The 15000-nt window shown below is 36.8% G+C and overlaps 1 protein-coding gene across 1 annotated transcript; it reads right to left on the bottom strand.

Moving 5' to 3' along the window:
* Nucleotides 1-6125: 6125 nt before the first annotated feature.
* LOC137636401 (piggyBac transposable element-derived protein 4-like) lies at nucleotides 6126-9265 on the bottom strand. The gene is made up of 2 exons (XM_068368824.1): nucleotides 6349-9265; nucleotides 6126-6200 (listed from the first exon to the last, which is right to left on the bottom strand). The coding sequence occupies exon 1, from the start codon at nucleotides 8326-8328 to the stop codon at nucleotides 6352-6354; it is 1977 nt and encodes a 658-aa protein (XP_068224925.1). The 5' UTR covers nucleotides 8329-9265; the 3' UTR covers nucleotides 6126-6200; nucleotides 6349-6351.
* Nucleotides 9266-15000: the final 5735 nt, after the last annotated feature.

Genomic DNA, 15000 nt, shown 5'->3' with positions numbered 1-15000 from the left:
TCCAGTCCGACAGATCGCTAGGCAGGGACGTTTCCAATAGGCTACTGCAAAGCATTTCAAAAGTCAATTTCCATTATCCGTCAGCTCTCTCACCTCTCTCTACCCAGAAAATGATTAGTCATTAGAAAAAAAAAACCCAAAGTTTCAGAGGATGATCATTTCTATATTTTATCTTATTACTAATCTTACTTAATTAATAATGCACAAACATTTTCCTGAGATACTAATTTATGTTTTGACTGATTTATTGTCGTCTCTATCAATCCCTCGTGTCATTATTTGGAAAAAAACGTTTATACTCACCCATTTAATCTAAACCTGAACGGTGGATCTCTCTGGCGGTACTATTAATATTTAGTATCCTTTTGTTATTCAATGTTCCCGTTACCGTCCTTGTATCCTTGATAGACACTTACAAAGTAATTCCATGTATATATATAGGTTTAATTCTTTTCTAGATTATTTAACTTCGCCTCAATACCCTTTCCAATTTCCTTATTATGACAACATTCAATATGTTAAGGATGTACCTTCCCTTGTGTACATTGCTGTTGATAGGTGATGTATGTAACTCTCAGGGTAGAGTTGGATCGTGGCTGGTGCAAAACTTGGTTCCCTCCCTAATACAGGTACAGTGTGTCTCGGATCTATAACTTTTACTTGCTTGGGATCTAGGTCTGCTTATGTGCGTTGTGCTACAATGCGTTTGTTTGTCTTTTTTATTCGTTTTCTCTTCATTTAGATAACTATATTTTTGCTAATATTTCCGTTTGCTTTGCTAGAAATTTCAAAGGTTCTTCTGCAGAATCCTATTAGGATCTGCTCTTATCTAAAATAATAATAATAATAATAATAATAATAATAATAATAATAATAAGATACATAACTTGTTCCGGGTTCTGAGTTGTGAAACTGTGTGATCAAAGTTGTGAAAAAAAGTGTAAGAATACTTTTCTAATTTTCATTTTCATAAACAAATAGAACGCAGGATCTGTTTGGATTTCATTATACAAAAGAGAGAGAGAGAGAGAGAGAGAGAGAGAGAGAGAGAGAGAGAGAGAGAGAGAGAGATGTAGAACACTTGTTCCAAACATATCACTTTCACTTCTTGTGTATTTTGTTATATTGTTATTTTTCTCTGAATGAGCAGCGGCGTAGCAACAGCTGTTGTCCTTCCTATTGAGGTTTAGTGTACAGTTGGCAACACATTCTAGTGCACTATCTATTGAAGACCAAGGTTTTGGGTAGGAGACAAGTATACATATCTTGATGTTCTCTATTCAGAAAATGGGGATTTTCTCATCACTAAAACATTTCCATTCAAAAATCAAATAACAGTCTTCCATCCTTCGAAAATTTCTAGTCATTCTCTATATTCTATTTATAAAAGATAAAAAAAAGAAACATTTAAGAAAAGTAATGAGGGAAAATAATTTATATTGAAATACACAAATTACTTATTATGATTGCATTCTGAGAGATATTCCTATGAAATATTTTCATATCAGTAATGTATTTACCTCACAACAAAATAAAGTTGTGTTAAAATTACTGATTACTAAAAAGTATAAATATCCAGAGGGAAAAAATAATAGAGAAAATTTATAGCAACAGGATTTAGCAATTTTCCCAATATCACAGACCGTCTTGCTACCGAGCGTCTATATCCATTATCGATGGTGTTTAGAATCAATTATTAAATTATATTATCTGTAGTGACATTAGGTCAGTTCGGCATAACGTTGTGAATGACCAGAGACCATATTTGTGACATGGAAGATCTAAGTATCTGAGATGAAATCATGTCGAACATTTTTATGCAAAGATATATTTTGGAGCAGAAAAGGTCGTTTCTGGGAGAACTTCAGTAGATAACAAACTTTTAGAATTAGACAGATGCAAGTTGTATAAATATGGAATTCTCTGTCAGTGAACAAGATTTATACAACAAAAATTTGTGTCAAAAAATTAATGTCTATATTTTGTCTTGAGGTAATGAGAATAAAAACAAGACGAGGCAAAGTAAAGGAAAAGTTCGGCACAACGGAGTAAAAAGGTTAATCAACTCTCTATGAACTGGCACTAAAGGTCAAAGGAAGTCCAAAAAGAGAAAAGAATTCACAGATGATGATGAAGAAGGATGTGTTAAGATAAAGGTTTAACGAATAATCAGCATCAAAGGAGGAAGACAAGTTGCCTTTGGTAGCAATAATGTGGAGAAACCAAATACCCACGTTTTTATATATGATTATTTTTCCCAAAAGCTTCATTAAATTCATTCTACAATGAAGTGGATGAATAATTCAATATGAACATCTTATATTTGTATATATGAATACTTTCATATAGGTATATATATATATATATATATATATATATATATATATATATATATATATATATTATATATATATATATATATATATGTGTGTGTGTGTGTGTTTGTGTGTGTGTGTATGTGTGTGAGTGTATAAGTGTGAGTGTGTTTATAATTATGTATGTATGTATGTATGTATGTACATAGAATATTTGGTGAATGTACAGTTGGCTGCATATTTAACAGGGATGACAACATACAGTATTGTATGTTGTTACGTCACTGCTCGTCATTAAAGGTAAATGGAAGCAACAAAGAACCGAAGGTGACGCATGGAACAAGCTCTCTCTCTCTCTCTCTCTCTCTCTCTCTCTCTGGTTATGGCTCATTTTTCCTTTATCTACGCACACATCGAATAGTTGCACCTATTCTTTCCACATTCTCCTCTGTCCTAATATACCTGAAAACATTGAGATTACCAAACAATCTTTACTCAAGGGTTAACTACTGCACTGTAATTTTTCTGTAACTACTTTCCTCTTGGTAAAGGTAGAAGAGACTTTTTAGCTATGATAAGCACCTCTTCTAAGAGATAAACACTAAAAAATCAAGCCATTGTTCTCTAGTCTTGGTAATGCCATAGCTTCTGTACCATGGTCATCCAATGTATTGGAGTAGAGTTCTCTTGCTTAAGGGTACACTCGAGCACCCTATTTGATCTTATTTTCCTTCCTCGTGTTTTTAAGTTTTTTATAGTTTATATATAAAAGTTTTATTTTAGTATTGTTATTTTTCACAAAACATTTAATTTCAATCATTCATTGGTTTTCTTGTAGTTTATTTATTTCATTTCCTCTCCGGTCTATTATTTTTCCCGGTTGGAGACCTTAGGCTTGTAACATCCTGCTTTTCTAACAAGCGTTATAGCTTAGCTAATAATAATAATAATAATAGTAATAATAATATTAATAATAATAATAATGAAAATAATAATAATAATAATAATAATAATAATAATGTATCTCTGAGAGGATTTTTATTTAACAGAGCTCTTATACTGACGTGTTATTGGCTTTTGCGTCTATAGGTTCTGATTATTGTAGGGGCCCCTCCCCCCTCAGTTACTTGATGATACAAATAACCAGAAGATAAGACTGATATGATTTAACTGATTGACTGATTTAGCTTTAAATGTAATCTATTGTATTTTCTAAACCAAAATTCATGAAATAGAAAGCGACGCAAATTAAAGGTGGATTATCTTTTAACTTTGCACCAAACCCTTGACAATCCAAGTATCGATTTCTGTGACGATAAACAGCACTGTAACAACTCTTGATTTATTTCATTATTATTATTGTTATTATTATTATTATTATTATTATTATTATTATTTATAATTAGAGCTGATCCAAATAGGATTCTACAGAAGATCCATTGGAATTCCGAGCAAATAGAAATATCTGCAAAAAATGTAGTTATTTGAATAAAGAGATACAAATTCAGAAGCTAAAGTAAAGTCTCTCTCTTGGCCTTGGCTTAGCCAGGACTCGCTGAGATATCCTGGGCATATCGCAGTTACCTAAACATTCACTTTTACCCCTCCCCCCCCCCCTGCCCCTCAGCCCTCATACCATGCTAAGACCAGAGATGTAAAATTGGCAGATGATGTAAAATTGGTATTTCTCAAAAGGGAAGCTTTTGGCCAATAATTAGAGAGAGAGAGAGAGAGAGAGAGAGAGAGAGAGAGAGAGAGAGAGAGAGAGAGAGAGAGAGAGAGAGAGAGAGAGAGTACTTCACTATTAATAACACTAGGTTTGTTATTATGATGATTAAAGAATGAAAAACTACAGCCTTTGTGAGCGTTGGGGGCATGATGTTGAAGTGCGTGGGACAAATGTTGATGTTCATTTTCTCTAACCTCGTTCCGGTTAATTTGTGATGCAATGTTTGAGGTCAGTATTCATTTCGAAGGTTTGAATAGATCCTGAACAAAATTCCTTATATCAACCATAAAGTAACTGAAACTTCGTCCTAATTTTGTTTCCATCTCTTGACTAAAGGTGTCTGAACACACTGGACGGAACAGGTGTTGAGAGAATGAAGGCTATAAACGAAGTCGTTCACCTTCACCGACCTTTTCCTATTCCATAAAAGTCACGCATGGCTCATTGTCATGTGTGGTTTTCTCAATAAACTTCTATTATTATTATTATTATTATTATTATTATTATTATTATTATTATTATTATTGTTGTTGTTGTCACTTTTGTTTCTTATTTCCAAACAAAGAACATCGAAATAAGATAGACAACCAAGGAAGCAGTGGACTGTTTCAGATGCCGAGTTGCACCTGGCTGATTGGTTAGTAGTGGATTGATTAAACAATTTCGTACCCGCACCGCTGTATCATAACATGGTACGTCTCCAGGTCCGGGTTTATTTCACACTATGAAAGTTTTCAGTGTTATATTTTCAACTTTCATTTTGTACAAATAAAGATATTTTATTGCATACATAAGTAAGTGTTTCATCATTATTCTTTGTCTTATGCGTTTATGGAGGATGCATTTTCATAACCTGATAATATTTCACAAGAAATTTTAAAATTATTCTGTCAATTCTGCCTCATTTGACTCCCATCTCTCGATCCTGAAATAGTTTAGAGTGAAAAAATACAGAGATTTAAAATACTTTCTCCAATATATTTATCATGGTTTTAGTATTCCACCTTTTACTGAAGAGACCATTTCGTTTAGAGGATATTGACAACCTCCAGGTTTTACATTCACGCTGAAGTATCAATGGCGCATTTCTATTCTTTCTAATAAGCTTGAAACCCAACTTCAAATGTCATACATCTTTAAAAAAGGTGACTAATGAAAACTTGGTTTTGATACCTGAGAAATATGCATTAGTTTGTGTGCTTACAACAAGACTAAAGGAGTCATGTTTAAAGGGTTAGTTGGCACGAATGAATGATCCCTTTTATGTATATCATGAAACCTGTGTGAACAAAACTATATCAAAAATTGAACGTTGTTAAAGTCAGCAGAGACTTCAGCACACATAAATTTATGTTGTATGTAGTATGCGGGGTATCGATTTTGCGTTGATGGCTAAGGGCAGGAATAAAGCCCATTTTTATGAATGCATACCAAGTGACTACTTGGCCTTCTTCAAAATAACTACGATATAAGAATAAGTCCTTATATGCTAAAAAGAAAAAAAGAGACCTTTTCGAATACCATCTCCTCTAACGAAGACCCATAGGAACAAAAAGTCAGAGAGAGAGAGAGAGAGAGAGAAAAAAAACTAAGCTGTAATACGCTTTTTATTATCCGTATATGTTGGTGTAAAAGAGAGAGAGAGAGAGAGAGAGAGAGAGAGAGAGAGAGAGAGAGAGAGAGAGAGAGAGAGAGAGAGAGAGAGAGAGGTTTTTGAAGCCTAAGCCAGATATTAAATGTATTCCCACAACCATCATTAAGAAGACCTGTGCCAAGATACTGCTATTGGAATCTACCCTAGAACGGTAACCCTCCATTTCCGTAACATGAAAGGTAACCCTGGGTGAATTTCACCCGGTAATTAAATAATTAAAATAAAATACTTATCCTGAAAATCTTGTTATTTGGAACACATACGAATGAAATATAACTCCTTCTCTCTTATTGAGGCTATTATAAATGAAATCCTCCTGTAAATCATATTTTTATTTTTTTTTCAAAAATACAGAAAAAAAATAGACTTTTCTTGGAGTACTTTACTAATTAAATTGACAAAAAAAAATGATTTCCGAATTTTGTTTTTTGTTGGTGTAGAACTCTCTACTGTCATGGGACTACGTACTGGCTGAATCCCATCTCCCCAGCTCGTATACAATCTGTATGGGAGACAGACAAAAAATGGTAAATTTTTCAGTACATACCAAATTAATTTTTTTCTATTCAACACTTGCAGTATGGCAAATTATGCTTCAAATGACTCAAAGTACATCAATGAAACACATACAGTACTATATATACACTCACCTGTTAGATACAGTCACCACAGACTGGATACAGATGCCGAGGACACATCGGCTTGACGCACTTGTTGCATCTGTGACGCGTCTTCCTATCGGACTTGACCGGGCACTCACAACAGCGCACCAATGCACCGCTGCTGGCTGAGAAAGATGTCCCTGGTGATCCTGCAGCACTGCCTGGTGATGGTACATTGCAGACAGTGGTGATCAAGGACTGCAAGGATCGGGGCAAGGGTAAATCCAGCCGTGACGTGGCCCATGGGGTGATTAGGGCCTTCCCGAGCTGCAGCATGAATTTCTGGCGTGATATGACTTTTCTGTTGCCCCCTCTTTCCATATTCTCCTTGTATAAAATGTAAGAGTTTACATTGGCAGCATTCACCATTCCATAAAAAATACAGAGTGGCCAACGTCTTGTTTTGCGCGAACAGGAATTCCCGGAACACATCTGGTCAAACGTATCAACGCCTCCTTTTGTTGAATTGTAGAATTCAATGATCTCCGGTTTTCCTTTAGTGCCAATGTTGGGCTGAGTGTGCTGAGATGACAGGAGCAACACTAGTTTCTTTGTTGTCTTGGATGTATCAGACACATATGACACCAGAGTCATTTCCTTTGTGTACAGGAAGGCACTTGATCCACGCTCTCTTGTAGCTTTGTCCGTCATCTCCTTCGGTATCTCCTTCTTGTTGGCGCGCACTGTGCCAACAAGAGTCATGCCACAGTTATTTAGGAGATCTGATACCAGGGGAACAGAGGTAGACCAGTTGTCAGTTGTGACGTTCCTGTGTGTTCCATGGTAAGGCCTCGTTAGCTCTCGGGTAAACTGATGGCCGAGTGTAAGGCCGCCCTTTGGTTGAGTCCCCTGCTTCCCCAAGTATGGGATGCCACCAACCAAGTACTTGGACTTGCTATCATTGATGAGAACGAGCTTGATTCCATACTTGGCCGGCTTGTTGGGAATGTACATACGGAAGGGGCAGCGGCCCCTGAATCCCAGTAGCTGCTCATCAACAGTGAGGTTTTCATGAGGGACATACAGTTTGCCACATCTCTCAATAAAAATGTCCCATATTTCCCTCACAGCAGCAAACTTGTCAACCTCTCGCCGAACCTGTCGCGTTTGTGGGTCGTCAAATCTTAGACACCGAATAAGGAACCTGAACCGAGCCTCGGACATTGCCACACGGTATAGACCACAACCTGTATCCCCGCTCCACATTTCACTGGTGGGGATGTGTTCATCGCACTTCTGGGCACTGATGATAAGTACACCCAGCAATGCTTTGACTTCTAATGGCACAGTGGGAGCAAAAGTGGCTGATCTTCTTTTATAGTTGGAGGCAAATGTATCAATGGCCTTGTTAGTCCACGTCACAATCACTTGGATGAGATCATCATTGAAAAATAAACTGAAAGCTTCCTCTGGTGACACTGCATTCCTTGCCGCCCCTGGAGTTGGGCCAGGAGTAAAGGCGTTCACGATGTTCCTTGTGGGAGTCCTTACGTTACTTGGGGTCTGCGGCCGACAACTCCACCTAAACTTACTAGGGGTGGCAATCGTTGTAGTCTTGAATGTGACGATGGGCGGAATATCACGCTGGCGCCTTCTTCCCCTATCAGTGGCAGCAGGAGTAGCTGAGGTAGAAGCGATAGGTGTGGGGACGTCGGTAGGAATTGGGGATAGAGAACGGTCAACAGAGGTACGACGGGGGCGTTTGACTGGTGTAGAGGCTACCCTTTTTCCTCTTTTCTTCTTCATGCTCATCATCACGTCATCTTCTTCCTCATCAGAACTCTCATCTCCTGGTTCAGGTAAATATTCTTGGTTTTCATCACTATCATATAACAGGTCACATTCAAGTTCATCAATTTCATCATTATCACTTTCAGAACCACTATCTTCACAAATTTCTGAGAGAGCCCCAGTTGTGTTCATAAGTTCAGACAGTTCTTCATTTGTGTATGCCTTTTTGCTGGCCATGGCTTATTCTTTATAATTCACTCACTTTTATTCACTAAATCTTGCCTGAAAAGAAAAAAAATATTATGCAAGGGTTTACAAAATAATATGTCACATTCAAGTTCATCAATTTCATCATTATCACTTTCACAACCACTTCTATCTGCACAAATTTCTGAGAGAGCCCCAGTTGTGTTCATAAGTTCAGACAGTTCTTCATCTGTGTATGCCTTTTTCTTTATAATTCACTCACTTTTATTCACTAAATCTTGCCTGAAAAGAAATAAAATATTATGCAAGGGTTTACAAAATAATATGTCACATTCAAGTTCATCAATTTCATCATTATCACTTTCACAACCACTTCTATCTGCACAAATTACTGAGAGAGCCCCAGTTGTGTTCATAAGTTCAGACAGTTCTTCATCTGTGTATGCCTTTTTCTTTATAATTCACTCACTTTTATTCACTAAATCTTGCCTGAAAAGAAAAAAAATATTATGCAAGGGTTTACAAAATAATATGTCACATTCAAGTTCATCAATTTCATCATTATCACTTTCACAACCACTTCTATCTGCACAAATTACTGAGAGAGCCCCAGTTGTGTTCATAAGTTCAGACAGTTCTTCATCTGTGTATGCCTTTTTCTTTATAATTCACTCACTTTTATTCACTAAATCTTGCCTGAAAAGAAAAAAAAAATATTAGGCAAGGGTTTACAAAATAATACAATAATAGTAACACTGGGAGAATTCCACCCGTATGTACAACATACGGGCACAGTAACCCTGGGAGAAATTCTCCCGAAATGCGTTCTAGCCAAAAAACCAGCCGAGAGCGCGGGACCACACACCCTTCACCAACCAAGTCAGATAAGGCACTGAAGGTACTGAGCCACTGGAGTCCCTCCCCCAACCCCTTGGGGGGGTACTACGTCATTGCCAGATTCAGTTGGGTGAATATCTCCCCAGGAGATAGATGGACGTCTCTCTTTTCCATAGGCTTAAATTGAAAGGAATGTATACATGACGGTTGCAATGGAGTCCTACAGACCCCCGGGCAACAATAAGCCATTCACATGACCACGCCGGTGCCAAGTCATTGTAATTGAAATAGGCGTCTTTATCCCCGGGGAAACGCAACTCCTCAATTGACTTCTCGATTGCACCATGTTCGTACAGAAGTGTGTCTTTTAATATTAAAAAAAATTAAATTCTTAAATCCAATATTTGACCGTCCACAGCCATGTACTTTCGGCCCACGTACCTGAAAACAAAGACCAAACTTTGAACCATGTTAGTAAAACACAATTCGAACCCAGCGACCCGTACCCTCGTGCCGGGGGATGGGGTGGGGGAGGGGGGAAGGGGGGGGGGTTGGTACATTTGTAAACAAACCAGACATTTAAAACCCAAACTGTTCGCTGAGGCATACCATTCCCAAGGATGAGTTGTATACACAAACTTTTTCACAGTGGAAGGTCATTGAACTGATCACGAGTGTCATGGCATTTCCCAAAAGTGATCGGCCGAGGCATACTCTTCACTACTTACAGTTACATCATTGGTGTGAAATTGAACATTAAAGATTTTACGTCTGTTTTAATAGATAAGTGAAAAATGAATTTTGCTGTTTGAAGAAATAAAACCAATGTTATGGACAAGGGGAATTCGAAAGGGATTGTTGAAGAGGAATTATCAAACTAAAAAGGATTGATACGTAGAAATGAGTATCGACCAACAGGGTAGATATAAGGAGTGAAATACTAAAAGAAACATTCCAGAAAAAAAACCTATTTTTATTATTATTACTAGTGTATGCAACCCGTAAAATTGATGTCTAAATATTTAGATATAATCCAAGAAAGTTATGGTTTGACCCATGACAAATTGCAACCAAATTCATTTCCAGCGCACATAATTTTGGCAGGTGTCAATAACATCATATCTAAAATGTAGAAAAAAATATACATGCATTTTTTTATTACCATTTTATATTTTACATATTTCTCCTAAAAATTCTCCATTGGTCGCTTACTTTGTCATGTCGGAACTTGAATATTTTAATTAATGATGGCCTTAGACATGTATATTATATGTTATATGAAAGGCCAGACTTTATTGTTGATATTCAATTAAGTACTTTTCACTCAAAATGTTGATGATATTCCCCATTTTATTTTCCCTACCCCCTTAAATATTGATAAGGGTATTAACGGACAGGTTTCAACTTTTATTTGTCAATCAAAAATGCTCTAGTCAATGTCAATGTAATTGTGATTAAAAGTGTGATAAGAAATAATATTTGTGGAGGAATATAAATATTAACCCATTGTGGGAAATCACATACAATTGAATATCCTGTAAAATGGCACGGTCGACCTATAACTATGTAATATTACCAACACACAAACTGTAGAAAAGAAAGACTAATATGACATGTTTAACCTATCAATTCTTACATCATTTATCTAAAACACAGTGTAACATAGCATAAGAACTATATTTTCAAGTTGAAAGGTATTATTCAAACTCATTGTCAAGATCATCAAGAAATTCAATAGCACACGATTCCAGGCAGCCAGCTCCATGGCATTCTTCACAGGCAATGGAACAATTGAGACCATGTTTTTTGTACTTGCATCGTTGGCTGTTGCAGTCCTGCTTACAATTACACCTTATCATATTAAGAAGAGACTGAGGTGCAGGAGGCTTGTCCATCATCAGTGGTCTTAGCACACCACCATCTATTTTCAGTCCCCATAGAGTTGGATAAATATCATCCCAAAACCACTGCTGTGACTGGCAGTACACCCTGTAGCTAAGGACGTGGGCCGCATTTGATGTTGGTGAAAGTGTTTAGGACTGTACATATATCATACAGGTTGTTACTTTTGAGCAGAGTCTTTTATATCAGAACTTGTCAAGATTATCTTCCAGACAACCATTGTAAACGGACACTAGCGCTCATTCACCTGCTTCTGCAGTAACATTGCGGAGAGTTCTAATATTTTTAAATTCTGCAGCTTTCTCAATGAAGTAGTTGCTCTTTGACTTTTTCAGCGGTACACCATTTCCAAGTCCAATAGTCTTGATTTTGTGTCACACCCCAAGATAGCATGAATAAAGAGAATACTGTCACATACTCTTGGACCAAGAGGTTCCTTCAGTTTATGTATGTTCCATACCTTGCATTCTGATTTGCTGACCTTTTGTGGAAAAATGAACAGGTCATTAGAATGTAAATTCCCATAGTAGCACAGATGAACCAATAGATCAGTGTTGTCATCAATCACTGCTGTGCATGTGTTTGCTGCTGAGTCTATGGCTTTCTGTACTATCAAAAGATCAGCATCACTTGTTCCACGAGGTGTCTCACAGTCAGTTTTCTCAAATTTTGTTGACAGATGGTAAATAAATTTCTGTTATTTTCTGTTTATTACACCAAAAATTTTCCTTTAATTTCTGTTGCATTTGTCCATTAAGTTTATTAGAGGACCACCTATGTAGCCTGTGCGTCTCATATGGGTTAGATCCTTTATTATTGGTTCATTAGGGTACCCATTAGATATGATTATAGGTCCTTCATCATATTTTTTACAACATGACATGATCGACGTAAATTTAGTATATTTCTTCATAGGTTTGCTCAGGTTTCCATCCTATCCTCTGAAGGAGTGAGCCTCTGTCTAAGATATACTGAACTTTACCAGCTGGTGGTGATTCAATATGATCATACAGTTTCCACAGATGATCCGCCAAGGTGGACTTCTTTGCTTGTTTCAATATGTCAACTGTATCAAACATAGATATTGGGAAACTAGAGAGTTCATATTTTAGTAATTTCACAAGTTCCATTGTCAGTTACTCCAGTGTTAGATGTTACATAAAGGTAATCATCTCTGTAAAAATTATTATTATTTAAGAATTCAGGTAAATTTAGGTCTTTATTATTTCTTGTAGAGTGGGCTTTAGACATATGAACATGCTGGTGTCTCCCCCGTGAACTGCTTCGATTAAGTTCTTGCATGGCATTATTGAGGTCAGCACAAACTGGTATTGAGAGGAGCCATGTCAGTATCTGAGATTCTTCCATTCCTCTGCCTCTTGTTATCCCTCCAATGCTTTTAATACTCCTAATGAGAACTTGTACAATTGTTAAATCAGATGATAGCCGGGGTGGCTATCATCTGATTTAACAATTGTGACTTCTTCTTACAACATTAAGACGTGCTTTGAAATTGTTGTATACATCAGGATGGTTACTTTATAGGTTAAGCATGTCCTACAGATATAGTCTTGCAGATATGACGTCGAGGTTATGACCAGATGCAGCAAAATAAGGAAATATCTCTGACAGGGATCGTAGAGGGAACTCCCAGTTTCCTGTCCTCTCAGGAATATATTAACATGCCCATGTATTGTAGGTAAAGTTTTGAGGTACGTTGTAACTTGAATCATCACTTGGTTCAGCTGCATATTGCATAAGTTTCTTTAGCATATTGTCAGAACAAACTTCTTACACTGCTTTGTTTTTATTTTAAAGATCTTCATACAGTTGTGACAGTTCATCTCGATCTTCTTCACTCAATTTACTTGAAAGTAATAATTGATTCAATACAGCCGTCACTAAAATGTGGGCACAGATAGCAAAAGAGATAGCAGCTCCGCTGAGAATATGTCCTACAGCCTTTTCAGCATATATCACTTCAAGGAGCTCTTCCTGAAGTGAATCGGTCATTAAATGTCCAATACAGCCCAAGTAGCTCATTTGTACATTGAGACCACCTAATCTCATGACCATGGGCTTCAAATCCTTTGATTTATTTTCATTAACAATAATAACCCTTGACTTCCACCACAGCGGTTGGTCAAATGTTATTGGTGTAACATCACACTTCTGTGGTTGTTGAGATAAATAGAGCAAAGTGCAATATGTGCAAATGATATTACTCGGATATATGTTTATCATTGGAAGGAATAATGCAGAAGATTTGTTTGGATGATCTCCACTATATCTACCCTGCATTACACCAAACCATGCATGTCAGGGAACCTTGAGGAGCTCTGATGACCTCCACAAAGCATTGAGATTTTCTGTGGGATCTTCTACATCTAATACTTGTACTTGTCCATACCTAGTACTAGGCATTGTTGTGTATCTAGCTGGATAAAAATGGATACTGATCTTTGCATCATCAGCAAAATCCTTTTCTGATATTGAAACTCTCTTGACTATCCTGGAGTGTTGGATGCCTGGAGTGATAGAAGCAATCTTACCCATGACATGGAATGAAATATATCCATCTAGCGCTCTGAGATTCTGGTCTACATTGTCAGCAACAAACTGCATGAAATAACCATCTAATGTATCAGATGACATCTCTGAGCCTTGTGATACGGCTGCACCCTGTTCGAATTGTTTGATTGTCTTATATGAGCTGCACAATCCTTGTTGGTATAGAGTCCAAAAGAAATTAGTGATGAATTTGTATCCCAAGGCCTAGTTGAAGAGGCAGGGTTAAAACTTCAGGTCTTGCTGCTTACATAATAGCCTGTGCAATCTAGGCAAACTTCTCTGTGCTTTTCCATGTAATTTTATTACCGAGGAAAATTTTCAATGATTCCGGAATGATCCCTACTGAATTTTGTAATGACATTTCACTAATAGCTGGATACACCTGTGAAAAAGCTTCAATACGCTTCATGTAATTCTTCAGTAATTTACTTGCTGTCTCGATTTTACGTACTTTCTTTTTCTCTTCATCTTGATCCTTAGGGGTTTTGTAAAATTGATGTAACAGTGCGGGTGCTGTAGTTTTAATCGTTACTAAATTCTTTTTGCTATTGACCTCCATTATTACAATTCATAGACAAAGTGTTCCAGTAGCCTTCCCTTCATATACTTGAAACTATATGAACTGCAATCAGGGTGTAGATAGTCTCTCATTCTGTCATGAGATCTGTAACTATTTTCATTTCATCGATCATTTTGCTCAAGGCATTTGATCACATTCATAAATGCTTCATGTCCTTCAGCCTCTTGTGGTCGGCCAGACTTCAACTTTGTAGATGGTGTTTCAGAAAATGTATAACCTATTTTATCAGTATAAAGTTTTGTTATGTTATGTGGTATTAATTTTGCAAGGATATTATTAACAGGTGCAACACAGGTAGACCTTAGGTACTATAGGTACGAATTGTCAAATTTATTGTTACTTTTATTAATTTGAAATATAAAATATAAACTGTCTATAAAGTTTGCAAAGCATACCTTCAGATACAGTATATGGCATGAACCGTCCATTTCTGAAGTTTGTACTGCATTCTTTATGGTAAACATCTGCTACATGAAGATCATGACAATCTTGTATTCTAGCCATTATATTTGGAGCCCATGTATCTTCCTTGTCATTGCATGCCTTTGATATAGTATTATCAAAGTCTTTTGTTCTCAAAGAAAAACATCTGATCATCTTATTCTGTGATCATGTTTAGCTGGTTTTCTACTGAATAGACAATGGTGTTTGAAGTTGAAAACACTTTCTTTCGAACGGAGTGTTCGACTTCCTGGCTCATCCTTCAAACAGGCCTTTCTCAAGTCACAGGCAATACAATTAGCATTTGTATTTCGATTGCGGCACTCCTGATGTACTAGCTGCCCTGGCACAATTTTAATACTGTCATCTCG

The sequence above is a fragment of the Palaemon carinicauda genome, unplaced genomic scaffold (assembly GCF_036898095.1).
Source record: "Palaemon carinicauda isolate YSFRI2023 unplaced genomic scaffold, ASM3689809v2 scaffold287, whole genome shotgun sequence".
Classification (NCBI taxonomy): domain Eukaryota; kingdom Metazoa; phylum Arthropoda; class Malacostraca; order Decapoda; family Palaemonidae; genus Palaemon; species Palaemon carinicauda.
The sequence above is the reverse complement of the archived record's forward strand: the minus strand, read 5'-3'. Positions and strand labels throughout refer to the sequence as shown.